General features: G+C 36.7%; 3 protein-coding genes across 4 annotated transcripts; 2 read left to right on the plus strand and 1 right to left on the minus strand.

Annotated features, from left to right (window-relative positions):
- The first annotated feature begins 311 nt into the window (after positions 1-311).
- LOC120083546 (NAD(P)-binding Rossmann-fold superfamily protein) lies at positions 312-21324 on the plus strand. Of its 2 annotated transcripts, none has more exons than XM_039039344.2 (16): positions 312-507; positions 598-775; positions 916-1077; positions 1270-1320; positions 2334-2468; positions 2615-2638; positions 2785-2896; positions 17838-17963; positions 18072-18121; positions 18630-18788; positions 18872-18967; positions 19059-19174; positions 19268-19391; positions 19505-19618; positions 20045-20125; positions 20911-21324. In XM_039039344.2, exons 3-16 carry the CDS (start codon positions 976-978, stop codon positions 21055-21057), a joined length of 1437 nt encoding a protein of 478 aa, XP_038895272.1. In that variant the 5' UTR covers positions 312-507; positions 598-775; positions 916-975; the 3' UTR covers positions 21058-21324. The 2 variants fall into 2 exon arrangements, with proteins under 2 accessions (XP_038895272.1, XP_038895271.1); XM_039039343.2 differs by having other exon boundaries at positions 322-507; positions 598-828.
- LOC150034796 (uncharacterized) lies at positions 5232-8713 on the minus strand. The gene has a single exon (XM_090316913.1). The coding sequence runs from the start codon at positions 7369-7371 to the stop codon at positions 6385-6387; it is 987 nt and encodes a 328-aa protein (XP_090173039.1). The 5' UTR covers positions 7372-8713; the 3' UTR covers positions 5232-6384.
- A 2131-nt stretch (positions 21325-23455) lies between the features above and the next one.
- LOC120084012 (ras-related protein RABA1c) lies at positions 23456-26925 on the plus strand. The gene is made up of 2 exons (XM_039039917.2): positions 23456-23984; positions 26322-26925. The coding sequence occupies exons 1-2, from the start codon at positions 23764-23766 to the stop codon at positions 26755-26757; spliced, it is 657 nt and encodes a 218-aa protein (XP_038895845.1). The 5' UTR covers positions 23456-23763; the 3' UTR covers positions 26758-26925.
- The last annotated feature ends 586 nt before the right edge of the window (positions 26926-27511 follow it).

A 27511-nucleotide genomic window follows, 5' to 3' on the forward strand; every position in this document is an offset into this window, starting at 1 on the left:
GACATAAGAAAATGTCTCAATGAACTCTATTCATTTAGCATGTTTCTTGTTCAACTTTATTTGGCTTTTGAGGTAATTAAAATTGGAAATTAATTTGATTTTCAATTAATTAAACAAATTTTATTAATGTCACTGATAGACACGGATAAAAGTCTATTAACGTCTATCAACGTTTATCATTGATAATTCTAAAATTTTATTATATCTTGTAAATATTTTCTAACCGTTTTACTATTTGAAATAATTTTTCTAATTTTTATTTAAGATAAATTTTTTCTAAATAGGCTTTATAGTAGGAACTATTTACAAGTAATTTATGGTCTGAATGTTGGCGGTTTTTGTGGTCTGTATTTGCTTCCAATTCTGAAATATCAACAACAAGGGAACAAAACTTGAATCCATGTTTCTCCAACTTTCCTCTCTTCCATTCTTGCTTGAAAAATGGAAATCTGTTGCGTTGGCCTCCAAGTTTCTTCTTCTCCATCGTCCTCTTCCCTCCTTCTGAAGGTGATCACACTTGAAGAACTGGAAATTCATCTTTAAGCTGATAAACCCATGTCAATTATTCTTTAATTCAACTTGATTTTGCCTTTGCAGAGTCCTACATCATCACCCACTACCACTAGTAGAAGGAAGTTCTTCCTATCATCTCAACTTGCGAACCCATTTCTCCAAATTCTCCCCGGAAACCATTCTCTTCTCCACTTAAGCATCCCAAAGTCCTGCTCAGTGAGACTCCCAACAAAACCCATTTCTGCGGAAGCTTGGGATTTTGGTAGGTTTTTGAGAACATTGTATTTTTTCAATGGACCTCCATCTCCAGCCAAGGTTGGATTAACTTCTTAATTTCATGGTTTTATTGTTTTTTTTTTCCTCTGATCAATTGACTGAAATTTGAGTTGGTTATTGGTGAAGTTTTTTGAGTCTCTGATTGCTCAACTGTCGGGTCCATCACCAAGCAGACCTGTTGAAGAAATGGAAACTTCTGGGTTCATTCTCGTAGCTGGAGCAACGGGTGGGGTTGGTAGAAGGGTGGTAGATATCCTGAGGAAAAAAGGGTTGCCAGTCCGAGCTTTGGTATATTTGTCTTTCCACTTTCAGCTTATTAGTTTTCCACTTGTTGTGCTTTGATCAATTCAAACTACATGCTATTTGTAGAACTTTTGAGAAGAGACAGAAAAAGTATGATATATGAGTTCCTTTTTTCTTTTTTCAACAGTTATTTTTACACTTGTTTTTAATTGTATATGAACATGACATATCTTTCAGGTCAGAAATGAAGAGAAAGCAAGGAAGATGTTAGGCCCAGACATTGACTTGGTTAGTTAAATCACCACTTACCGATCAAAGTCATTGTAAATGCTTTTTTTATTTCTTGGCTATGCTTTTGTTCTTCGCTTTATAGTAACTTCAGTTTTCTTGTATCGAAGATTCTTAAATCATTGATCAACCTAAAAGCTTAAATTGATGAGTGAAAGTAAATTTAATATAACATTCTAAAATTTCTCCCCACTTGTGGGCTTGAAATTTGTGGAAGATCTAAGAAGTATAAGTCAATATTAAATGGAGCATAAATGACATTACAAGGGTTTGAATACATGACCTTCTACTCTGATATCATTTTAAATTACCAATCAATCTAAAAATTAAACCGGATGGGTGAAGGTAAATTTAGTATTGTATCAATACTTTAGCAAGATACTGTAAATGTATTATGGATGATAACTAGTGAGCAAAATGAAAGTTTGTATCAACCAACTTAATCGGGCATGGTGTGAAGAGAAATGTAAAGACATGTCTTAGGAAGTTGACTCGTTAATTCTTAATCATTTGACACTTCAAAATTTTCCAAAATTGAGGCTTGAACCTAGGTCTAAAGTGGGCTGGAAGACAAATTTACCACCAGACTAGCTAGTGGTTTTGATACTATGTCAGTCTTTTATATATATATTTTATAAAGAGCATAAAGTTGACGGGGGGCTCGAGCCTCTCCGGACCCATACTAAATCCGTTCCTGGATGTATACCATCATTTTATTTAGCTAGATGTGAACTTTTAGCCATTAAACCAATCATATCTGAAAACCAAACGACTATATAATATGCTCCCTGAAGTAGATCTGGGAGGAGTGGGTATATAAAAAGATAGAAATAAGTATACTAGTAAGTACTTCACAATAGGTAGATAATGTTATTAAGAAACCACATTCTGATTGTCGTTTGCTCATTCTTTGGAACTGTGAAGGGTATGCACTGCATAAGAACTCTGTTCTGCTTGAACTTGTTTCAACTTTCAAGTACCTCCAAATCATTTACCTCACCTTGGAATATCAGATTGTTGGAGATGTTACAAAGGGGAGCACTTTGGCACCTGAGAACTTTAAGGGAGTGAGGAAAGTAATTAATGCTGTCTCCGTCATTGTTGGACCAAAGGAAGGAGACACTCCAGAAAGAGCAAAGTATAGCCAAGTATGTTTATTGACCTTCAATCTATGCCAGTATTAGTATTAATATTTTGAACTTGCTGGCTGTTCGTCAATTCCAGGAACTTCTTATTTATAGTCAATTCAATATCTCTGCAGCAGCTTGCTGATTCAATCTTTGATATGGTGCAGGGAATCAAGTTCTTTGAACCTGAGGTGACAAGCTAAATCTCCGAGTCAGATTTGAACGAATTTGGTTTGGGAGTTGAAACTGAAAATTTTAGTTTACTTGGTCATGTGTTGTAGACAACGTAAGAAATACTGCTTACTGGCGAGATTAATTTTATGGTTGACTGATGCAGATCAAAGGTGATTCACCAGAATTGGTGGAATTTATTGGAATGCGAAATTTGATCAATGCTGTGAAGGTTAGTGTTGGACTCCGAAATGGGAAGCTACTTTTTGGATTTGAAGGTACACTTTTATCAAGTTATCGGTGATTTGCTTTTCTCTTCCGTGTGGCACTAGGTCCTATATGATGATACATGTAGATTAAAAATTGAGAGGTTACTAGTAAAGAGGGAAAGAAAAAGGTGAGTTATACAGAGTTTTGGGGGAAGGCAAATGTCTAGGACCGTTGATTGAAAAAAACTACCTGCTGTAGCATATTGTATTTCATTTCTACCTGGAAAATTTTATTCCAATCTGTAGATGAGAATGTGAAAATATTTTTCACTTTCTTCTTCTAATTACAAGAGTATAAAACCCTAATTTAAATAGAATACAGACTAGATGAAATAAGGAAAATATTGACAGAAAAGGAGAGAATCCTACAAAATAATTACAGCAAATAAAACCAAATAAAAATAAAATATTTGCATAAATCAACACTCCCCTCAAGTTGGTTTAAAGATATCTTCCATTGTCAGCTTGCTAATCAATCTGTCGAATTGTAATTTTGGAAGCTCCTTTATTAGTACATCAAGAATCTGCTCTGTTGTAGGGAGATAGGTAGTGCATATCATTCCAGTATCAATCTTCTCCTTTATAAAGTGTTTATCAACCTCTATATGTTTTGTCCTATCATGTAGGACCGGGTTGTGTGCTATGGAAATGGCGGTGGCCTTATTGTCACAGTACGTATAGGCATTACCCGGATAAATTTCAATTCTTCTAATAATCTTTTTATCCATATACCTCACAAATGCCATATGCTAAAACCCTGAATTCTGCTTCGGCACTACTTCTAGCAACCATACTGTTTTTTGCTTCGCCACGTAACTAGATTGCCTCCAACAAAGGAACAATAGTCAGAAGTTGATCTCTTATATGTGGTACTACCTGCCCAATCAACGTCGATGTAAATTTCCACGTATAAATGACCATTCTTCTTAAATAGTATCCCTTTTCCTGGAGTCCCTTTCAAATATCTTAGAATTTTGTAGACAACTTCAAAGTGGGTTGGCTTTGGGGCATGCATGAATTGACTCACCATACTGATAACAAAAGCCATATCTGGACAAGTATGAGATAGATAAATAAGTTTTCCCACGAATCTTTGATATTTCTCCTTGTCTTTTATCTCTATATCCTTTGCAGCTTGCAATTTTATGTTTGGCTCAATAGGAGTTTCTATTGTACTACAACCAAGTAAGCCCGTCTATTCAAGTAAATCAACGACATATTTTCTTTGAGCAAATTCCATCCCTAGGAAGTATTTCAAGGGTCATAGGTCTTTAATTTGGAATTCATTAGCTAGTTTGCCCTTCAAGTTGTTCATCTCAGCTTCATCATCATCATTACCTGTGAGAATGATATCATCAACATAAACTATTAAACTAACCATCTTATCATGACTAGTATGTCTTTAGAAAATGGTGTGATTTGCTTGGCTCTGACGGAACCCATAACTTGTCAGTGCTTTCTCAAAACGTCCAAACCACGCTCTAGGAGATTGCTTAAGGCCATAGAGAGATTTTTTTAACTTGCACACTTTGTTGGTTCCAAGGTTGGCTTCAAAACCAGGTGGTAAATTCATAAATACCTCTTCTTCAAGCTCACCATTAAGGAAGACATTTTTCACATCAAGTTGATAAAGATGCTACTTAAAATTAACTGTGATAGACTAATGGAATTGGTTTTTGCAACATGGATAAATGTTTCATGATGATCAATCTCATAGGTTTGTATAAAACCTTTAGCAACCAGCCTCACTTTGTATCTTTCGACGCTTCCATCAGCTTTGCACTTTATAGTGAACACCCATTTATATCCCACTATCTTCTTATCTTTTGGAAGCTCAACAACTTCCCACGTGCCATTTTCTTCTAAAGCATTCATCTCTTCCATAACTGCTAAGTTCCAATTCAGATCATTCAAGGCTTCCTGTATATTCCATGGCACAAATAGATTTGTTATTCTAGAGGTGAAAGCTCTGTAATCATCAGACGGTCTATGGTAAGAGAGGTAGTTTGCAATAGGGTATTTAGTACATCGACGAATACCTTTCCTATGGGCTATCGGAATGTCAAGGTCAGACAAGGGATTTTGAGTGGATGAGGAGATGGGAATAGAATGAGAATTACCTGAATTTTTAGCATAATTCGTCAGGGCATCTGCTTGAATTCGTGGCACGTCGCCTCGTTGATCTTGATTATTTTGATTTATTGCCTTTCTAGTATAAACTTGAAGTTCAGGGTGTCAATCAATGAGATCTCTTCGAAGTGTTTCTTCTTCTGAAGTTGAATTTCCCATGTTTGGCATTATTAGACTACTACTTTCGAGATAAATGACAGAAGGAAGTGGAGATGTATCCCAAAAATTATCTTCTAAGTTGGATATCTCCCCTTGAAGAGAAATTTGTCAAAAAAAAAAAAAGATTTGTTTTCCAAAAACAACACATCCATACTTTCAATATATTTTCTAGCGAGAGGGTTAAAACACTTATATCCCTTTTTATCAGAGGCATATCTAAGGAAAATACATTTAAGAGCTCTAGGATCAAGTTTAGACCGAGAAAAATGGGGGATATGAGCATAAGCAGTACACCCAAAGACTTTAAGTGGTAAATCATACCACAAACAACAGTAGGAAAAAAAATTCTTAAATTGATTTAAAGGTGTTTTAAAATCAAAGATTTTAGAAGACATTCGATTTATAAGATAGGCAGTCGTGAGAACTGCATCGCCCCACAAATATTAAGGAACATGCATATAAAACATAATAGCACGAGCAACATCAAGTAAATGCCTATTTTTCCATTCAACAATACCATTTTGTTGGGGAGTATCACAACAAGTGGACTGGTGAGAAATACCCTTTTCCTTAAAGAAATCAACTAAAAAGTCATTGAAGTATTCGGTCTCATTATCAAAGTGTAGAATGCTTAGTTTAGTTTGAAATTGATTTTCAACCATGTTATAAAAGAGAACAAAGATATCTTTGACCTCAGACTTTTTTGTAAACAAGTAAACCCACGTTAATCAAGTGTGATCATCAATAAATGTAATAGACCAACATTTTCCACTGTGTCAAAACTTTTGAGGGATCCCCAACATCACTATGGATTAAGTAAAACGGTTTAGAGGCCTTGTAAGGTTTTGGTAAATATGTGATCCGATGATTTTTAGCAAAGTACAACTTTCACATTGAAAATTTGAACAATCAATTCCTTTAAATAAGTTTGGTAACAAAAACTTCAAATAGAAAAAACTGGGATGTCCTAATCTAAAATGCCATAACATAATTGATTCTTGAACAGAGGGAGAACTAACACAACTTAAGCCCTGAACTTTTTTATCACTAGTCGGAAAGTCATCAAAGTAGTAAAGACCATCAAGTAGACTAGCACGTCCAATCATCTCCCCCCGAGTCTTAATCCTGAACCAATAGTGAGTTGTAGAGAAAATGATACTGCAGTTAGTGTCTTTAGAAAGTTTACTCACAGATAATAAATTACAAGCTTATTTAGGGACATGGAGCACAGAGTATAATGTAATTTTTTCTATCAGACGAATAGTTCCTTTACCTGCAATAGAATTGAAACTACCATCTGCAAGTCGAATTTTCTCAATGCTATACAGAGGGGAATATGAATAAAAAAAGTGAGATGTACTAGTCATATGGTCTGAAACTCCAGAATCTATGATCCAAGGAGATGAATTAAGACAAGAAAAAGCTCGAGGACAACTACCTATTTGTGCCATGGAAGTACTAGGATTACCCGATGGCCAATTGACTTTTAATAGCCTCAGGAGTTGATCAACTTGCTTTTTACTAAATGGATTGGGGTCGGCACTATTAGCAATGGGAGGTGCGGATTGATTGTTACCTTTATCACTTGGCTTGTTGTTCTTCAAGTTTGTAGGCTTTCCATGGATTTTCCAACAGGTCTCACGAGTATGGCGAGGTTTGTTACAATGATCACACCATACTCGGGGTTTGTTTGGTGGTAGAGAAGCCTTATTGGCAGTAGTCATCAAGGCAGATGTCTCTACAGAGTCTGTGCTTTTCTTGCCTAACATAACACTTCGATGACTTTCCTCCCTATGAACCTCAGAAAAAGCTTCATTGATGGAGGAAAGAGGTTTTCTACTAGACACTCTACTTCTAACATCATCAAATTCATCATTGAGACCAGTGAGAGATTTGTAAACATGACTGTCCTCCACCACCTTCTTGTAGTGTGCTTGATCCTTTGTCGATTCCCATTCATAACTTTCAAAAAGATCTAAATCTTGCCAAATTCTTGTCAGCTTATGAAAATACTGTGTAACTGTATCTCCTCCTTGTCGGATATCACCTAGCTTGAGGTTCAACTCCAGTACTCGTGACTGATTGTCAAAGTCTGAATACATTTGGTTGACATTGTTCCATAAGTCCTTTGCGGTAAAATAACACATGTAGTTGGAACATATTTCCTCATTCATGGAATTGACCAACCATGTCATGATAATGGAATTTTCAGCATCTCAAGTAGCAAACAATGGATCCATCTTGGTCGGTGCCTTATTTTCACCAGTAAGATACCCAATCTTCCCTTGTCCACGAATATACATCCGAACGCTTTGGGACCAATTGAGGAAGTTGTCCCCATGAAGTCGAATTGTGGTGATTTGGACATTTGGAAGTTGACGATTGTTGGAAACTTTGGCCATCGATGATTTTTTATCGGACATGATGTGTACAACTGGATCTTAAGAACACTACTAACCAAAAAAACGAGTTAAAAACAAAAATAACTCACAAATGCAGCAGCCTCACCAGAAGAGAACAAGGATACTCGTGAATGGGAAGACCAGATCTGAGAGGATGTGGCCAGAAAACCTATTGACAATAGCAGAAGAGATAAGGAAGGTTCGGTGGCATCGGCGAGCAGATTTGGGATGAAATCGCGGGAGAAAACGAGCAAGAATCGACGGTAAAATCGGCAGAAACACACGGATCGAAATAGAAATCGGCAGAAACACGCGGGAGAAGATCTCAAAGGGAAAAACAAACGACAAAAAGCAATCCCTTCCAACCAGCCAACCCACGGAGTTGAACACAAGCTCTTTTTAGTCATGGCCAGGAGATTGATAGAAAAACCTTGCCTTTCGTTTATAGTACTTAATGGGATACGATCAACATCAACGATAGCACCCAGAGGATACTAAACCTTGGATGGAAACCCCTTTCTTCTATTCAGCTAGGGAAGTTGGTCAAACTTTAGCCAAAAGGCGGGGAAAGAGGTAATCTTTAGCCAAGAGGTTGTAAGCGGCGGCAGTGCTGCTCGGACCGGATCAAATCTACTCGGATTGACAAAAACGCGTGGATTAGATCTACTCGGATCGATGGAAACACGCAGATTTGATCAAAGGAAACGTGTCGATCGGTGCTAACGTGCGGAAATGGCGACAACTTGTGACGACGATGGTGGGGGCTAGGTACGGCAGTGTCACGACGACGGTGGTAGGGGTTGGGTTGGGTATGGTAGTAGGGAAATTTGTACGGATGACCCAAAATGTCAAATGACCCATTTTTAAAAAATTATGTCAGTTGACCCTCTGCTGACATCATCGTCATACCAAATTACGTAAATTGCCCTTACACCGGCCTCACGAGGCAAATCTCGCTCTCGTCTAATTAAACGCTCTTGCTCTCGCTTGAAATTCCGTGGTTTGATGTGATTGCTCGTCAGTGTACTGTTGATTTGATAAAATGTTATGACGAAAGCCTCAAATCAAATCAATAATACCTAAACACAATACAATGGTGATTTCAATGAACTCTAAACTCCAGGTGATTACTTCTTTGATTTTCGACGGTGTTTTGTTGAACGGAGATTTTTCGAACGGGGGTTTCCAAGACGAGGCTTTCTAAAAAAGGAACAGTTTTTTCAGAAAGGTGAATTATTTTGAGTCTGTTTAATTATTTTTGATGTGTTATTTTTGGAAAGGTAGCATTATGAAATTTTGTATTGGGAGAGAGTAAGAAAGAGGAAGAGTAAGAGAGAGCGAGATTTTGAGCGAGATTGAGAGAGCGAGAGTGAGAGCGAGATTTTGAGAGAGCGAGATTTTGAGAGAGAGCGAGAGTACACTTCAATTGCTTGTAAAACTTAATGACAAATGTTCTCTTGCTTTATAGGATGACAGAAAAATGTCTATTTATTCGATTTGGAGGTGATTGGGATGAGAATGAAAGTTCGTATATTGGGGGACAGTTAAAAGGAATCGTTGTGCCCCCTACATTGAATTATGAAGAACTTAAATCTCGCATTTATAGGGCTATAAAAGTCAGTTCTTCAGAGTTTGATCTTATCTGGAAAGTTAAATATAATCTTGAATTTGAAGCCCCTCCACAATGCATAATGGACGATGATGATGTTCATTTCCTTCTTTTGTGAGAAGAGCTTAGTAGACTTCAGATAGCTGTAACGTTGAAGTCTAAACAGGACGAAAGGGTTGGAATGGGGTTTGGAAATGTGAGTTATGATGATACGGCTGTGGACAGACAATACGAGGAATCATATCAGTTTTGTCGGGAAAAGGATGATATTCCATTGTCTACCGACACTGATATTCCATTGTCTACCAACACTGTACCATCAACATTCGATTATATGGATTGTGGTCCTTCAGTGGATGTGGATGTGAATGAACAACCAGTAGGATTGAATGAAATGTATCGTGATCATGGAGATGTGCATCGTTCTACAGCAACTTTAGTGGTTCCACCATCTGTGTCTTCAAGTCATAGGACAAAGTTGATTATGCCTGACACCTCTTCATTTGGGATAAAGAACGTTAAAGTTGGTCAACTATTTTTGAGCAAAAAGAACTTGAAAATGAGATTATCTATTCTGTCTATCAACATAAATTTTGAATTTAAGGTCAGAAAATCAACCAAATCTCTGTTCACTGTCAAATGCATTGGGGAGACATATAAGTGGAGCCTTCGTGCAGTCAAAATGGAAGAGTCTGATATATTCAAGATCACAAAGTACTGCAGTTCGCACACATATTCCATAGGAATTTTGAATAATGACCATAGACAAGCAACTGCTACAGTTGTTGGTCAACTCATCAACGATAAGTTCATGGGCATAAGACGTATTTATAAACCTTGTCATATCGTTGAGGATATGAGGAGAGATTATGACGTGAACATAAGTTATGATAAAGCGTGGCGTGCAAGGGAAGTTGCGTATGATCTCACTAGAGGTACTCCAGAATAATCATACTCCACACTACATGCTTATGGAGAAGCGTTAAAAATAGAGAATCCGGGTACAGTCTTTGAGATCAAATTTGAAGATGAGGTGCATTTCAAGTACATGTTTATGGCATTAGGGTCTTGTATTAGAGGTTTTGCAAGCTGTCGGCCTGTATTATTGTTGATGGGTCGCACTTGAAAGGAAAATACAAAGGCATCATGTTAGTTGCGGTTTCTATGGACGGAAACAATCAATTATACCCACTAGCATATGCAATAGTGGACAATGAAACCAATCGATCATAGAAATGGTTTATGTCAAACTTGAAATGAAGTATCGGAGAACCCGATAATTTGGTGTTTGTGTCTGATCGGATGGTATCTATCGGCAATGCTATTCGTACATTTTTTCCCACAGCATTTCATGGATTGTGCACATGACATATAGAACAGAATCTGGTTACAAATTTTAAGGATAGCACGGTTGTTGAGATATTTAGAGATCCAGCAAGGGCATTTCGCATGACAGAGTTCCAGACAAAATGGGACGAACTCCGTAGTTTTAGAGATGGTGCTGTCACGAAATATTTGGAAGACATCGGTCTTCAAAGGTGGGCACGAGTTTACCAAATAGAACGAAGATATGATAACATGACATTCAACAGTGCAGAGTGTTTCAATTCCTTAATTAAAGAGTATCGACTAATGCCCATAGTATGCTTGATTGAACATGTTAGAGGAATGCTCCAATCGTGGTTCTACGAACGGAGGAATTATTGGGCATCTCGAACGACATTGCACTCTGACTACTGTGAAACCCGATTGGCAAGTGAAGCCGATAAGGGCAGACGATATCGGGTGGAGCCTATTGATTGTTATCGGGTACACGTGCGAGATAATCGATTGGACGGTATTGTCAATCTTCACACGAAAGAATGCACGTGTAAGGAATTTGACTCACTTGGTATCTTGTATTCCCATGCAATTGTTGCTGCCAAGGAAAGAAATATATCCATCCACAGTCTTTGCAATCGATTTTATACAGTGGACTCTCTAATGACTGCGTATGCGGAGCCTATAAATCCACTTGGTCATATATCTGAATGGAAAAGACATTCTGGATATGTATAAAAGATTATCCTTCCTTTGAAGTTTGTGCCACAAGCTGGGCGACGGAGAGTGAGAAGAATACCATCCAGAAGAGAATTTTGTAGATAAATGAAATGTGGTCGATGTGGGAATTATGGACATAACTGCCAAAATTGTACTGAACCGCTTACAACCGTGCGACGTGCCGAAAATGCCAGAGACCGAGACACAAACACCCCTCATCCAGTTTAGTTATAAATACCATTGATCATTTTTTCATACGTCATACTTGTAACATACTTCATACTTTTTCATACTTCATACTTCATTCTTTCATCTTGTAAACAAAAAACAATAACAAGCTGGAGTATTTATATAATAGCAACATTCATACTCTCTCAATCTTCATACTTTCTCCATTTTCATACTTTCTCAGTCTTCATACTTGTAACAAAAATGGATAACTTCATACTCTCTCAATCTTCATACTTATAACAAAAAACAATAACTTCATACTCTCTCTATCTTCATACTTGTAACAAAAAACACTAACTTCATACTCTCTCAATCTTCATACTTGTAACAAAAAACAATAACTTCATACTCTCTCAATCTTCATACTTATAACAAAAAACAATAACTTCATACTCTCTCTATCTTCATACTTGTAACAAAAAACAATAACTTCATACTCTCTCAATCTTCATACTTGTAACAAAAAACAATAACTTCATACTCTCTCAATCTTCATACTTGTAACAAAAAACAATAATTTCATACTCTCTCAATCTTCATACTTGTAACAAAAATGGATAATAAATACTCTCTCAATCTCACTCTCTTTCACAATCTCACTCTTTCTCATGATCTCGCTCTCTCTCAATCTCGCTCTCTCACTTAGTTACTACCTATGCGGAGCGTGCTAAATGATCGTATACTTCAGGCTTCATTGCTTAGTAAAGGTACACGATCATACACTAATAACTAAATGATCGTTTGGATTTGTCTAGACGATCGTATAGTAAAGCTAAATGATCGTTTAACTCTGGGAGCGTCGGTAAACTAAATGTTAAACGATCGTTTGGATTTGTCTAGATGATCGTATAGTAAAGCTAAACGATCGTTTAACTTTGGGAGCGCTGGTAAATTAAACGATCGTACACTAATAACTAAACGATCGTTTGTATTTGTCTAGATGATCGTATAGTAAAGCTAAACAATCGTACACTAATAACTAAACGATCGTTTGGATTTCTCACAATCTCGCTCTCTCTCACAATCTCGCTATCCATGAATCTCGCTCTCTCTGAACATCTCGCTCTCTCTGAACATCTCGCTCTTTCAATCTTTGAACTTTGAACCTTGAACCATATAATGTTCTAATCTCAATTATGCATGTTCTAATAAAATTCTGATATTGAACTTTGAACTTTGAACTTTCATAAAAAATATATGTTCAATTATACAATGAATGTTTTTACATATATAAAAAAGAAATGAATGTTTTTACATACATAAAAAAGAAATGAATGTTTTTACATACATAAAAAATACATGTTCTATACATATAAAAAATATGGAGTGTTTGCCCATAGTTGACACGCTAATTGCATCCTATATTCACTCATCTTCTCCTGAGTGATTACGGATGGATCAACACCAGTCACCAGGTGTTCCAGTAGTTTGATTGCGAAGATGCCACAATCAAGCGACCCGTGTTGTATGTCGACGTTCATAGGTCTCGAGATTTTCCAACGGGTTGTGGATAGGTCCGACTTCGATCGATCCACGTCACAGTAGTGAAGTAGGGATGGTACTGTGATCGTCAATGGCTCTAGCCAATTCACCAGCTTTGTCATTGGTGTGTATGACAGAAGTGAATCGAACACGAATATGTGGCCTCTGTTAATGTTCATTGCAAGGACCAGTCACTGATATTCTTCGCCGTATAAACGAAATCCACATTTGCCCATTTGACATCGAATTTACCGGTGACGTAGTCCTTATACGTGTCTTCATCTTCCCATGCTAAGGCAGCCTCCAGAAGTGACTTATTATTTATTCGTTTAAATACCCCGCCACGAGCATTAAGGTGACTCTGTCAAATAAAATGAGAAGTTAAGTAAAGAAGTAAAGACTAGGAAACTTAACAAAATGAGAAGTTAAGAAACGAAATATCAAAATTTACCATTACACCAATTGGCAAGATGGTGAACTTGTGCATGCACATGTCGGGGCTGGTATAAAATTTATCTTTCATAAAATAAAATAAAGTATTTATGGTCTGCCGAAAAATTAATATGTCAGTAAAAGTACAAGATAGCCAACACGTAAAGACGTAAAGACTAGGACACTTACATCGCACTCGACCAACGAATTCGGGATAATCAATTCCTTGAAGAATTGCTTGGCGAGTAGTTTAAAGGAGTTCTCTCGAACCTCGTTGTCTGTATTGTCATCCGAGATCCAGCCAATCATTTCTGTTAGGATATTGTGTGGAACATTGTGTGCTACGTTATATGTGACGATCGATCTGGATATTGACGTAGCCACACCTGGGAGAGGATGTTTAACCACACTTTTCTTCTTTACTTGGGCTGGGGGTGTATATTTATCAACAGGTTTTCTCTTACGACTAATTCTTCGAGATTCCTACATAAACAGATAATGAAACGTTACTCATCAAGAAATATAAAAATATAAACAAAGATTACTGATCAATAAATTACTCACCAGTGGAACTCCTTCTGTGGTCGTAACAATCCCAGAAGTGTCGGCTTCTGGGATGCCAGACATGCTAGCCTCTGTATGTGGCATGGTGAGTAAGGCAGACATGTTGGGCTTTGTTTATGGGACGTCGGCCTGTATAGGTTCGACATTAATTGGTGATGTCGTGGCAGTGGTGGTATCGGGCTGTAAAGGGGGGATGGGGATGGGAGTGTCAAAGGCAGTCGCAGTCGTATCGGGATCCTAAGATGGGATGGGTGACCTGGTCGTCTCCTCATTCACCATGGAACCCTTCAATTAGTAAAGTAAAATGGTGAGTTCACAAACATGTAAAAACTAAACACATAAAGACATAAAATGATGCAAACCTTGCACATAGACTGCAACAATGACAGGATGCCCGACAATTGCCCTTTCATGTCAGTCATGTTTTCCTCCATACTGGATACACGACTATCTAAACCCGATATACGACCATCCAATCTCGATAGTGAGCTGTCAATGGACCGCAGGTACGAATAAATAGACTCGTCGGGATTGGCTCCCTCCCTGTGGCAGGCAGCATACTCAGGACACTCCTCATCCACAGGTCGTTCTGTACCGGAGTCCGCAAGATAGACATCAACTTGGTTCAACTCGTCCTCCTCGCGTACATCCCCCATCATATCATGGAACATATCATTACTAGGTGTGTATGTCCCTCCTTCCACCCTTCCATATTCAGCATCTTCGTGCTCAGAATGCTCGGGTTCATCCCCTCCCTCCACCCTGACAACCTTATCATTGTCATCTCCACGATGATCATCACTGTCACTTTCACTTTCAGGATTACCCCCTTCACTCGTCGACCTATTGCCACTTTCAGAACTATCATCATCCACACCTAGCTCAAATATAGGTCGTCATTTCACTGGGGTATCCCGAAACTCCCTTTCAGCATCTGACATGATAGTGCCCTCTTTAACCTTTATCTGCATAACAACCCAGTAAACTGGTTAGTGTCAATTTAACAACCAGATAAACATATTATGTATAGAGTAAACGTACATTGTTAGACTCGAATATCTCTCTCTCGAGTACTTTGAAGGACACTGAGTGTGAGCATGACCATCGTAATATGCGGGGCAAAGCCACCTTGCTCCTTCACTCCGCAATGTTCCCAGCTATCGATGAAGCTAGGATCTCGTATGTCCATACCTAAATAAAATTTAAAATATATTAAGAACAATAGTAACGTTAGATCAAACAACACGATTATTATGTTAATCAAATTTATCTGGAACGCTTGTGGAAATCCACGTAAGGAGTACTTCACAACGTAGTTTTTATTTGCTTTGACCTTCGTCTTGTATAGACTGCTTTTATCATTCAACGCAGTCTTTAGGGCATCCAATGTCCTCTCCCATATAATGGTACCCCAATCAAGACTATTGTAGTGCTCAAGTTTTGAACGTCCTTGAAACGTTTGAGGTCGATTGCATTTTTCTGTTTGCTTTTCCCCATCATTGCGACCTCAGTATAGTAAACTAGGTTGATCTTCACAATATCATCATCATTTTCAAACTGTAAGTCCTTGTATTTTTCTTCAAGTTGACGGAGGTGTAAAGTGTCCTTCGTCACTCGATTACCAAAATACTTGATAGCAAGTTCATATGAGGACTGCTGTTGGGGATTGCCACAAACCAGTCATCAACAAAAAGTCATCCTTCGAAAAAGTGACAATCTTCCCACAGACAGAGAATGACATTGAGTCTGATCTTATGCTCTTCACTTCTCTAAGCAACATGTGATGGACAATTGGGCTGTTAAACACCATATCAACGTCTACAAATCGCCCAAAAACTGTTCTCTTAAACATGTGCAACTGCGTTGGCGTGAGTTTCTCTTTCACAATCTTGTTTGCATTAGCAATGTAGGCCAAGTTGGTTACTTGACTGGGAAATCGGTAGGCTTCGGCTATTCTGAAATGTGTAGCCATTTTAAATCACTCATGCATGAAATAAAAATTCAATTAGTAAACTCCTTTAGGAAAAAAAAAATGTAAAACAACATTCTATTTAAATCTCGCTAGACTCGCTCTCGCTGGACTCGCTCTCGCCGGTGTCGCTCTCTCTGGTATCGCTCTCTCCAGTATCGCTCTCTCCGGTGTCGCTCTCACTTATCTCCCTCACATTCTCTCTTTTTACTCGTCTTCAACCACATAACACATCGAAAACCAGAAAAACAAATAAAAAAACCATAGGTTCACTTATCTCGCTCACATTTGCTCTCTCCGGTGTTGCTCTACCGATTTTACTCTCACTTATCTCGCTCACAAACTCTTTCTACTCGTCTTCAACCACAGAACACATCGAAAACAAAAAAAACAAATAAAAAAACCATATCAGTGTATTTCTAAACCCAGAACGACCCACAAAGCCCCATTACCGATCAGTGTAAGACATTTTCAAGCACATATTGAAAGATTTACCGATCAGATTCGATTTGTCGGCGGCAGTAGAATCGTTTGCAAGCTAGAAATAATTTTTTCGTTTATGATCAATACGAAGCCATTAGCCTTGGAAAATTTGAATGAAGAATAGAAAAAGTTTTGGTGGGTTCTTAGCAAAAAGGTAAGAAGACGAAGAAGTAAGGGCAATTTATGTAATTTGGTATGACGATGATGTCAGCAGAGGGTCAATTGACATTATATTTTAAAAATGGGTCATTTGATATTTTGGGCTCAATTTTTGGGTCATCCGTACAAATTTCCCATGGTAGTAGCGTCGACGGTTGAGGCTGGTTACGACGGTGGTGGTACTAAAATTAGGGTTGGGGTTTTTTTGTTTGATGCTCTGATACCATGTGAAAATATTTCTCACTTTTTTCTTCTAATTACAAGGGTATAAAGCCCTAATTTAAATAGAATACAGAGTAAATGAAATAATGAAAATATTGACAAAGAAGGAAAGAATTCTACAAAATAATTACAGTAAATAAAACCAAATAAAAATAAAATGTTTACATAAATCAACAATGAAAGATGTATTACAATTAGGGCAGCTTATATATTGACATTGAAAATTGAAACCTGAGCGTCATTTTCCTTGATTTCCGTTGTATACTTTTATGGATGATTCCTCCAATTCTATGTTAAAATGCCTTGAATCTGCTAGCTGACGCTTTGAATGACCAAGCATGGGGTCTAGTAACATTTCTGCAATCTGTATTATTTGATATTTTTCTCTAATAATAAACCGGTCTCTCTCTTTGCCCGTAGACGTAGCTAACACACTGTTAGTGAACCACATAAATCTCTGTGTTGATATTTATTGTTTACGTTATCTTGCTTTCTTTATTTGTCAATTTCATACCACCTTATTCCAATCCTTATTTGTCTGCTCCATCACAAAATAAGGTAACAATCCATGGATTAATTTCCTTTGGGCCATGTTCATTCATAGGTAATTTAATTGTAAGGATTTATTTTCCCTCATTTTTGTTGCTTCCAAGTTAGAATGATTCTCAATTTGAGTCCACCTTAAAATTAGAAGTTAGGTCTATTGATTGATTCCTCTTGAAGAGGTGGGGAATGCCATTTTTATCCCTCCAAATTTTTGGGTGAATCGGGTTTTTCCTTTTGTTTCGGGCTTGGGCCCCACATTAATTTAAACGGGCTATTTAATCATATAATTTAAACTGATCCTAAGAAGTCTTAGGAAACACATCACAATGAAAGAGATTTCTTACAAGTTACAACTCAGGGAAGGGGCAACTGTTGGTTAAAAAGAGGAAAATTTGATCCCAAGATTGTGAGACCAAGGGACAAGACACAGAGATGATTTCAGCAACCGTGATGACGCAATCATGTATACAAGGCGAGAACCATGTTCCAGGAGTAATTGAGTTTTCACTTCATAATTTGCAGGAAACAATCTCAAAGAAATTCCTTGGGGTGCTTTAGACGATGTGGTAATGGGTGGAGTGAGTGAAAGTTCATTTCAAATCGACATGAAAGGTGGTGAAAATGGTGGACCAACTGGAGTTTTTAAAGGTTTCTTCCTTTAAGTCTTTAGACAGTGTACCAGCTCAAGGTTACCTCACTGTTAATAGAATGAACACATTGTGATCAAGAATCTAAGTTTGGATGCATCTGCTTCAGGTGTTGTTTCAACTGCAAACAATGGTGGCTTTACTAGTGTTCGGACAAGGGTAATTTATATATTTTGAATATTTCCTTTGTCTATGCCTTACATTGTCAGATGTCTATAACTAATTGTAGTGGTCTTTTCCGTACAGAATGCTTGACGGTCATTCTTAAGTCATGGATTATGAAAACAACTAAATTAAAAACAAGTCTATTAACTCAGGAATTAATGATAAATTGTAGAACTGTTTTTTTTATCATCATCACGAAAAGGTAGATTTTCGTTTTGAGTAGCATTTGAAGTAATATTATGTTTCCAAATTTGAATTGCATCACTTTGTTTTTCTGTTGTATTAGTATGAATGACCAACCCTCAAATCATGATCCTCTTTTTTTCTTTTTTGTCTTTATGCTTATTATGAACGGGAATTAATTCTTGCTTCATAAGCTTGTCCTTCAGTCGATCATTTTCTCTTCCTTTTGTTTCTTCTCATAGTCTTTTAAAACAAAGAGGTTGCACCTTTACATCCCCTAATCTAATGTCATAGTTCCTCGTGTTTTGTGTTTTTACAGAATTTTTCTGTACCAGAAGATCTTTCTGCTTATGATGGATTGGAGTTGCGTCTCAAAGGCGATGGACGTCGGTATAAACTGATTGTGCGGACCAGCACAGATTGGGATACTGTTGGTTATACAGCCGGCTTTGACACTGCAAAAGGCCAATGGCAGTCAGTGAGTAACACCATCCAACCTTATTTTATTTTTAGTGATTAATCGAACTGGCTGATTATATTTCTTTTACCTCAAATATTCAGGTTCGTGTGCCATTTACCTCTTTGAGGCCAATCTTTCGAGCTCGAACTGTCACAGATGCCCCACCTTTTGACCCTACGAATATTGTGTCACTGCAGGCAAGATTCCTTTTCTTTTAGTTCATTCTCATTTTTTCCCTAGCATGGTCTTTTTGACATGTGCTTCTGATGAACTGATAATCATATGCAGCTCATGTTTAGCAAATTTGAATATGATGGGAAACTCAACCCAACTTTTGTTGAAGGTCCATTTCAACTTCCTTTATCAAGTATAAGGGCTTATATAAAAGATCCTATAACTCCCAGGTTTACCAAAAATACAATCTTTTAGGACTCAGCTGATTTTGATCTCTTTCCAATTTTCTTATACAGTTCCTCTTCTCTTTTTGTCTACTGTAGGTTTGTCCATGTGAGTTCTGCTGGAGTTACACGACCTGATAGGCCTGGGCTTGATCTCAGCAAACAACCTCCTGCTGTCCGATTGAATAAAGAATTGGATTTTATTCTTACATTCAAATTAAAGGTTTAAGACTTAATTCTATTCATACAATCTTCTAGAATTCGTCAGATGATTCAACTTTCACATATTACTTTTTTTGTTCCATTTCATTTCAATATTGGCCATTTCCTCTACAGGGAGAGGACTTAATTCGGGAAAGTGGAATTCCTTATGCAATAATAAGACCTTGCGCGTTAACAGAGGAGCCTGCTGGTGCAGATCTCATTTTTGATCAAGGAGATGATATAACGGTACCACAACAACTGATGTATAACGTTTAGATTTTGGACATACATATCAATGAAATATACATTTATCAGCTGTTCCTACATACTCCAACAGAAGGTTATGATAGGACTAGTATTAGAGGGATATTAAGGGAATATTAGTAATTGGTTAGTAGTTTATTAGGGAAGCTTGGTTATAATTATAGTGGGTAGGGAAGGAGGGGGTAAGCAATATTTAGGAATATGAAGTAGGACTTGCGAGTATCTCAAGATTGGGAGGATTCAAGTACCTCGAACACTTGGTTTATCTTATATTTTCGTTATTGTTTATCTTTCAATATGTTCAAGTTCTATCATATTACGATGAATCAGACACTTTTTAACTTCAGTTCTGGTTTTCAAATTGACATAGATTTCTTGTGATGGTATTCTTTCCTTTTCTAAACATAGGGTAAGGTATCGAGGGAAGAAATTGCTCGTATTTGTATTGCTGCTTTGGAAAGTCCACACGCATGTGACAAAACGTTTGAGGCAATTCCCTCCTTCCCTCTTTATTTATATTTTATTTTCTTATGTGGTAAAATAATCTATTTGCCTCCATTCATGATCTATTTAATATCTCATTCATTGTTATCTTCCATGGCTGTTTCAACTTTTATGTCATGGTTCTATGGGCAGTAAACTAAATGGAACTTCTCGAAAAATGAAGACAGATAGAATAATTCTCCACACATAAGTATTCTCCAACTTCTTGACCTTACCCCTGTAGAAGATTATAGCTTAAGGACCCTGCATTGGAAAATTTAAGAGATCTCAACGATATTTATAAGATAGATGAGTTACTCCTTCCATCACAAATTAGTTTTGAAATGAAACTCCATGTTATGATGTAGTTGTAGAATTGAAATGCAGGTTTATATACTTGTTTGTCCTTCATAAGTAGAGAAAATTCCTGATGCTCCTTATCTCATGGACCATAAACGAATTATAAAAAAGCATTTTCACCCAATATTTTTAAAGTGATCACATGTCTAAAGATTGTTTGTTCCTAAGTCCAAAGAAAACAATAAAAAACCAAAAGATCAAGAATCCCCCCTCCCCCCAGCCCCTACACGCACTGGTAAAAGAAGATAAAGTGCAATGGCAGGGCATGCAGGTAAGAATCTTTAGCTTTACTGATTGGACTGAAGCTGAATGACCACAAAAAAAGGCAGAATACTGAACCTGGGGATTTGATTATATAGATGATCGTGTTTAGTTACAAAATGTGGACTAAAAGCATTAAAGTTCTCAGTGATATCATTATTCTCTTGCAGGTTAAAAGTGTGATTCCATTTAGCGAGCCATTCACTGTGGACCCTGAGAATCCACCCCCAGAAAAAGACTACAATGTTTACTTCAAAACCTTGAAGGATGGCATTACAGGGAAAGAACTCCTTGAGCAAAGTCCTGCTCCAGTTTGATTGCAGTGCACGGGAAAGTCTGCTTTCAATTTGAAATATGTATTATAGTGAGGAATGTAGAGTTCATTTTTGGTATACCAAATTTGGTAGGAGCTTTAGAACAAAAAGCTAAATGTAAGATCTTGTCTGTGACTTGTCTGTAACTTCTTTACAGGTTATTTTCTTTCTGTATTCACAGCAACTGTCCACAGTAAATGAAGGTGGAGGTGCATGGGATTTTATACGCTGCACCTCATCTGTAAATCAAGATGATCATTATTTTGTTAATTCTTGTGTCCATTTTGTCTTTTATGAGTTAATCTTGGATGAATTTTGATTGTATTGGTTGTTCACACGCATACTTAATTCAATAATTCTTAACTTATTGGAAGCAAACTCTTAAGACATACAAGAAGGTTGAGTATTAGAGTTCTCGTGTTCATGTTTAGAGCTTCAAGAAGTGGTTGAGTGTAAATTCTTCTATTTTAATTGCTACTTTGTGCTAATAGACGACATATATGAAGGTTGAGTTTAACGTCTTCTATTTGTTAAGGTAGATGATGAGATTATTAGAGAGAATGGATCTCTCCATAATGGTATGTATACTTTGGACATCAGCCTTCTTTGTTTGGCATTCAAAGATTCTATCGATATGGCTATGTCAGGGCTTGCTCTGGTACTACTTCTCAAGGACAATGAAACTTCCAAATATCTAAATAATGATATGATAATATAATGTCTACTTTGGACATAAGGTCTTACAGCTTTGCTTTTGGTTTCACCCAAAAAGGTCTTATACTATTGGAGATAGTTGTTATCTCTCATAAACCTATGATCTTTTCTTTATCTAGCCAATGTGGGATTTTGACTGCATTCTTAATAATCTTTCCTTCAAATAAAGGACCACCTAAGAACCAATTTTCTTGCATTAAAAGGCTAAAAAGATGATATTCATAATATGCATAAACTCTTGCTAGATTGTCATAGATGTTATTAACATTTGGCTAGAGACCTCCATTATAGAGTAGAAGATTAGATTCCTCGTTTTCCTATAGCTATAGATCTCGATTTTATTCATCAATGCCTAAAATGAGAGTTTAAATTGAGGTTTCATCTACTTTTATATGGTCTCCATCCAAAAAATTGAGGTTTCATCTACTTTTATATGGTCTCCATCCAAAACTCTATACACCTACATATAGATGATGCCCCACACATCCTCTAGCACATGACCAAACACCTTCTAGTATATCATTCATTGAAGTCACTTACATTACAAGGAAATTGATCAAGTAGTGTATCAACTAGATGTAAGAGTACTACCCTAACACAAAATAACACAACACATGATTTTTCTTACTAATTTTCAAAATTGAGTCCATTTCGACTTTTGTGATAATTGATTATATACGATTCACTTCGATCCTAATTTTAGGAGAATGACCAAAATGATTTTTTTTTTTTTGGAAGTTTTGAGTTCATGAAAAACAAACCAAAATAATATAAATTCATGAAAAAATTTTCAAAAATCACCACTAAACTATATGAATTGTTACAATGACACCCTTAAGTTATAAAATTATTATAACTTAGATCCTTTTTAGACTCTATAAATTTTGAAAAGTATATGATTAATCATTAAAATAAAATTTTCTTGTGAGATCAATATTGAAATGCTATCTTGATTTTATAAAAGAAGAAAATTGGTGTAAAGAATTGTTTTGTTGTAGTAACAATTTGGCTTTGACTGGAACAATACTACTTATGTATCAGGGGTTTCCCAGCAATTTTCAAGAGTTTAATTGCAACAATTTCATACATTTAGAGTCTAACTGATCAATTTAAAAATTGGTTAAAAAATATTTTTGCTTTCTAAACTTTTATGAAAGTAACAATTTAATCCTTAGACATTGGTTTGTCATGATTTAGTCCATATATCTTCAATTTTATAATAATTTAGTTCATGATGTAAGATAATTCATCAAAATTAGATGTCAATTCTTATTGTTTTATGACGTAGACTTTGTATTTTGTAAAAATATTGGGTCTCTAATTAGATTTTCGGTTTATTTGTATAAGAAATTCACTAAAAATCTTAATACTAATATCAACGTAGGGACTAAATCGTTACAAATTTTAAAATAGAAAGACTAAATTGTTACATGTAGAGTAGATAAACTAAATTATTATAAAATTTAAAATACAGGACAAAATTGTTAGTATGGGGTGGATTAAATTAAAAAACAAAAGAGGAATCAAACCAAACCAATGTTGGAAGAAAATTCAAAAAGCGTCACACTTTTTCCCTCCAATAAATAAATAACCTTCCATAATTTAATTTTCTAACGCGGTAGATGTGGCATCAAAATGACAAAAATAACCTTGTGTAGTCCAATTGAAATAGGGAGTAGAGATTGGAATATGGCGAAGGACATTGACGTCAATTCAGGAGTTTGGTAGAACTCAAAAACCAAAAGCAAATTCGAAATCCAAAATTTTGAAAAAGAGACGTGTCCTTCTCCTCTTCCAATCCTCAGCCCCCCCTCCCTCCCTTGTGTTTGGAGTCCAGCCCAACACAAACAGCGGTCTCTCCCATTTCCATATTCACAATCTCGAAACAACAAGATCAGAAAACGACCCCCAAAAACTGCTCACACAGAGATCTAGCCATTGCCCATTTCTCTTCTCTTACTCCAACCAAAGTTCTTATTCAGAAGGACGACTCCGATGGCCGGCTACAGAGCTGAAGATGACTACGATTACCTCTTTAAGGTAGTTCTGATTGGAGATTCCGGTGTGGGCAAGTCCAATTTGCTCTCCAGGTTCACCAAAAACGAGTTCAGCCTCGAGTCCAAGTCCACCATTGGGGTTGAGTTTGCTACTCGGAGCTTGAATGTTGATGGCAAGGTCGTCAAGGCTCAGATTTGGGATACTGCTGGCCAGGAAAGGTTCGAAACTGTTTCTCTTCTTTACGCTTTCCCTTTTTCAAGATCTGGGTGTTTCTTATTTTTGCTGAGTTTTTTTATGGTGCTTGGTGTTTTAAGCTATCTTGTTGTTGACGATTGGCCAATGAAATTCTTGGGTAGTGCTGTTCTTTGATGATTTTACTGATGGAATTGTTTCTGTATTAGCTTCAATTGAGTGAGTACTAGAATTTGAAGTTTAGGATGGCTTAGGTTATATCATAAATGTCTTTACGCATTCACTGAATTAGAGTTTTGGACATTAGAACCGCGATGGTAGCTTACTAGTTTAGTGGATCTGATCAAGGCTGCTTAGAGTTGCTTGTATGGTCACACCTTATATACATTGACTTACAAGAATGATTGGAATCCCTTAATGTTGTAGGAATTGAGAAACATTTTTTAGAGAACTTAGGCATAGCATCACACAGACTCCAAGAACTGTTGCAATGTCTGGATGTTGTAGTACTTGAATTTTCCTCCTAAACGAAGGCTATTGATTCTGTTTAGTGGGATTTCTCAGAAATGACTTCAAGAAATGCTGAGACCTATTCAAGAACAATTTTAATTAGATTTTGTAGTCACTGGATTCTAAGGAGTCGAGAGGGATGCTAGAGAAAGTTGGTCTCTTGTTCGTTTTCATGTTTCACATTGGGTTTCGATTTTGAAGGTCTTTTTGTAATTATTTTATAACATGATTTTGTATAGCTGGAGTCCCTTCTTGTAGAGGGAGTCTCCTTTTTCTGTGGACTAGGTTTTTGTTTACTGGTGTATTCTTTCATTTTTACTCAATGAAAGCTGTGTTCTTATATTAAAAAAAATGTAGTTACCGGATTTTGGGCCTTTAGAGGGGGGGAAAGGATTCCGTAGTTCCGTGAAAAATTCAAGAACATTTGTACTTTTGTTTCTATACTGGATATATGGGGTTCCGTAGTAGGCTCATTGAAAAGATGTGGCACTAGATATCGAGATTGACATAATAACTACGAAATTAGAGTTGAATGCTTCAGTATCTCCATCCAAACATATATTGATGTGCTTTCTCAGTCGTTATTAATGAAAAGTTAAGTACTCTGCCATGATTTCTTAGAATCATGGGCATAGAAAGGACATTCATGTGTTATAGTACATCCCAACACAAGTGTGACACCTCCCCCAACCCCGTAATTGTTGTACTCAACACAAGTGTGACACCGCATTTTCTTTCCTTCTGTATGTAATAAATATGAATATATCTTTCAAATAACATGGATCTCCCGAAGGTCAAAGAACAAGTTACAAACCTAGATAAATGTTTTTGAGGTATGGAATCAAACCATGATAGTCCCTGTTTATGATTACTTTACATTATGCATTTGTAAAGTTATACATATTTGTCTTTTGCTTTTCATTTCAATAATACAGAATGCAAGTGCAAGCAGTCCAAACCCCTAGTACTGGGACATGCATTCTTGGTTCTTAGATTTTTCATTGCATAACCCAATGCTGATCTACTACTCCCTTCGTCTCTCTTCATATGTTTGCTTACAAAAACGGTGCCTGTATGTGTGCACTTGTCCGTGAACTAACACCTACTTGTCCCCCTCTCCTCATATTCTTCCTCTTTCTCTGAACGTTGTGAGTTTTGGACTCTTGGGTAACAATGTCGTTAGCGTTTTTATCAGGGTTAGTATTAGATTTCTAAAAATTGAATATGTTTGCAATTTTCTTTTTCATAACAAGTTACATTGTGTCCTTAGTACATTTCATATTTAGAGTATGACCCTGTCCTTTGCATGTTTCCTTATCAAGTATTCATTCTACCTCTACAGAGGTGCAAATCACTCCTCTTTAATCGATGTAAAGAAAATAGTATACTATAGAGTAGCTTATACTTGTGTTTGCTCAAAGGAAAATCTTTCTTTTTCCTTATTACAGTAGTTGGTTAGCAATGGCATTCCATGATAGCTCCTAATTTGTTTCAGACCTCGTAAGAATGTTTTGTAAATGATAACTTCAAGCTATAAACTGAAAATAAAACAAACCAGTACTATATTTTATGTCTGCCATTTTACGTGGTAAAAATGGAGAAAGAGCTAGTATACGAGATTCATTTGCTGCTTCAATGCTTTAGCTGATCATCAGTGAGGCTTGTTTTGATGTTTGCATAAATTAAATGATGGATGTGATATTTCTAGCTTTTCCATTTCATCCTCTGAATCATAAAGTTTTTTTTTAATGTGCTCAAGTTTATATCTTGTTTACAATAGAGACTTCAAGTCAATAATAACACACACTCCTTCACTCTTTCTGTGGATTAATCATCTCTTTTGGGGTCCGTAGGTATCGTGCAATTACCAGTGCTTACTATCGAGGTGCCGTTGGTGCACTGCTTGTCTACGATGTCACACGACATTCCACTTTTGAAAATGTCGAGAGGTGGTTAAGGGAGTTGCGAGACCATACCGATCCTAACATTGTCGTCATGCTTGTTGGTAACAAATCAGATCTTCGACACCTGGTGGCAGTCTCAACAGAGGATGGGAAATCTTTTGCTGAGAAGGAATCTCTCTATTTTATGGAAACTTCTGCACTGGAAGCAACCAATGTTGAGAACTCATTTGCCGAAGTCCTTACTCAAATCTATCACATTGTAAGCAAGAAAGCCATGGAGGCCGGTGATGGTGCTGCTGCTGCCTCCATTCCTTCGAAAGGAGAAAAAATTGATGTCGGTAAAGATGTTTCCGCTGTAAAGAAAGCTGGGTGCTGTTCGAGTTAGGCTTTTGATTTGTATTTTTTGATGTGGCTGATTTGATATTGCTGCATCCTTATGTGCACCATAGTTGAGTAGAAATTCTAAAGTGATGTCTTCAATAGGATATCGATATTCCATGGATTGAATTTTATTTACTTTTCAATATATTTTAGTCTGAAAGTTTAAGTTTGAGCCCAGAGAGCTTGGTTAGTAACTTGGTAAGAAGGAATATATGCATTAAATCGATTGATTTCACTTGGTAGTTTGTGGATTTTTTAGTCTGCACCAAATTCCGATTCTTGTTTTAATCTTATTGCAAGATAGAAAGGAAAAAGAATAAATATTAGGATGTTTAAATTTTGTCAATCAATTTCTGGAGTAATCCAACAAAGTTGTTCGATTGTTTTAGATTATTGTTCGTTGATTGAGTAATCCAACAAAGGGAGCATAGCGGCATACGGTTCTCTATTGTTTCTAAAAAATGATAGAGTTTTATTAAAAAAAAAAAATGAACAACCAAAAACAAACATCAAGTGAAGTGTGAGGGTATTTTGGTTATTTTCTTAAATCATGAAAATTTAGGCATTTTCAATTAAACATTCATAAACACATTAGACAAACCTATTAGACAATGGTTCGTACTCGAAAAACTTGTTTTATGAAGTTGAACTTGTATTGATGTAAATTTGATGTAGATGTAGTTCGATCTCTAGTATTTCGATCTCTAGTATTCGGTCATTTGATTCTCTCTTAATTGATTGCATCCCCGGTCCCATTC

Source organism: Benincasa hispida, chromosome 8, assembly GCF_027475165.1.
Source record: "Benincasa hispida cultivar pf3 chromosome 8, pf3_genome.v1.1, whole genome shotgun sequence".
NCBI lineage: Eukaryota > Viridiplantae > Streptophyta > Magnoliopsida > Cucurbitales > Cucurbitaceae > Benincasa > Benincasa hispida.

Bases quoted from the DNA above. Each gene is read 5' to 3' on its own strand.
- LOC120083546 (XM_039039343.2), top strand. From the start codon at position 442: ATGGAAATCTGTTGCGTTGGCCTCCAAGTTTCTTCTTCTCCATCGTCC. The intron at 18,968-19,058 runs GCAAGATTCCTT...AATCATATGCAG, and splicing joins CGAATATTGTGTCACTGCAG to CTCATGTTTAGCAAATTTGA. The intron at 19,175-19,267 runs GTTTACCAAAAA...TGTCTACTGTAG, and splicing joins AAAGATCCTATAACTCCCAG to GTTTGTCCATGTGAGTTCTG.
- LOC150034796 (XM_090316913.1), bottom strand. From the start codon at position 7,371: ATGACATGGTTGGTCAATTCCATGAATGAGGAAATATGTTCCAACTAC.
- LOC120084012 (XM_039039917.2), top strand. From the start codon at position 23,764: ATGGCCGGCTACAGAGCTGAAGATGACTACGATTACCTCTTTAAGGTA. The intron at 23,985-26,321 runs GTTCGAAACTGT...TGGGGTCCGTAG, and splicing joins GATACTGCTGGCCAGGAAAG to GTATCGTGCAATTACCAGTG.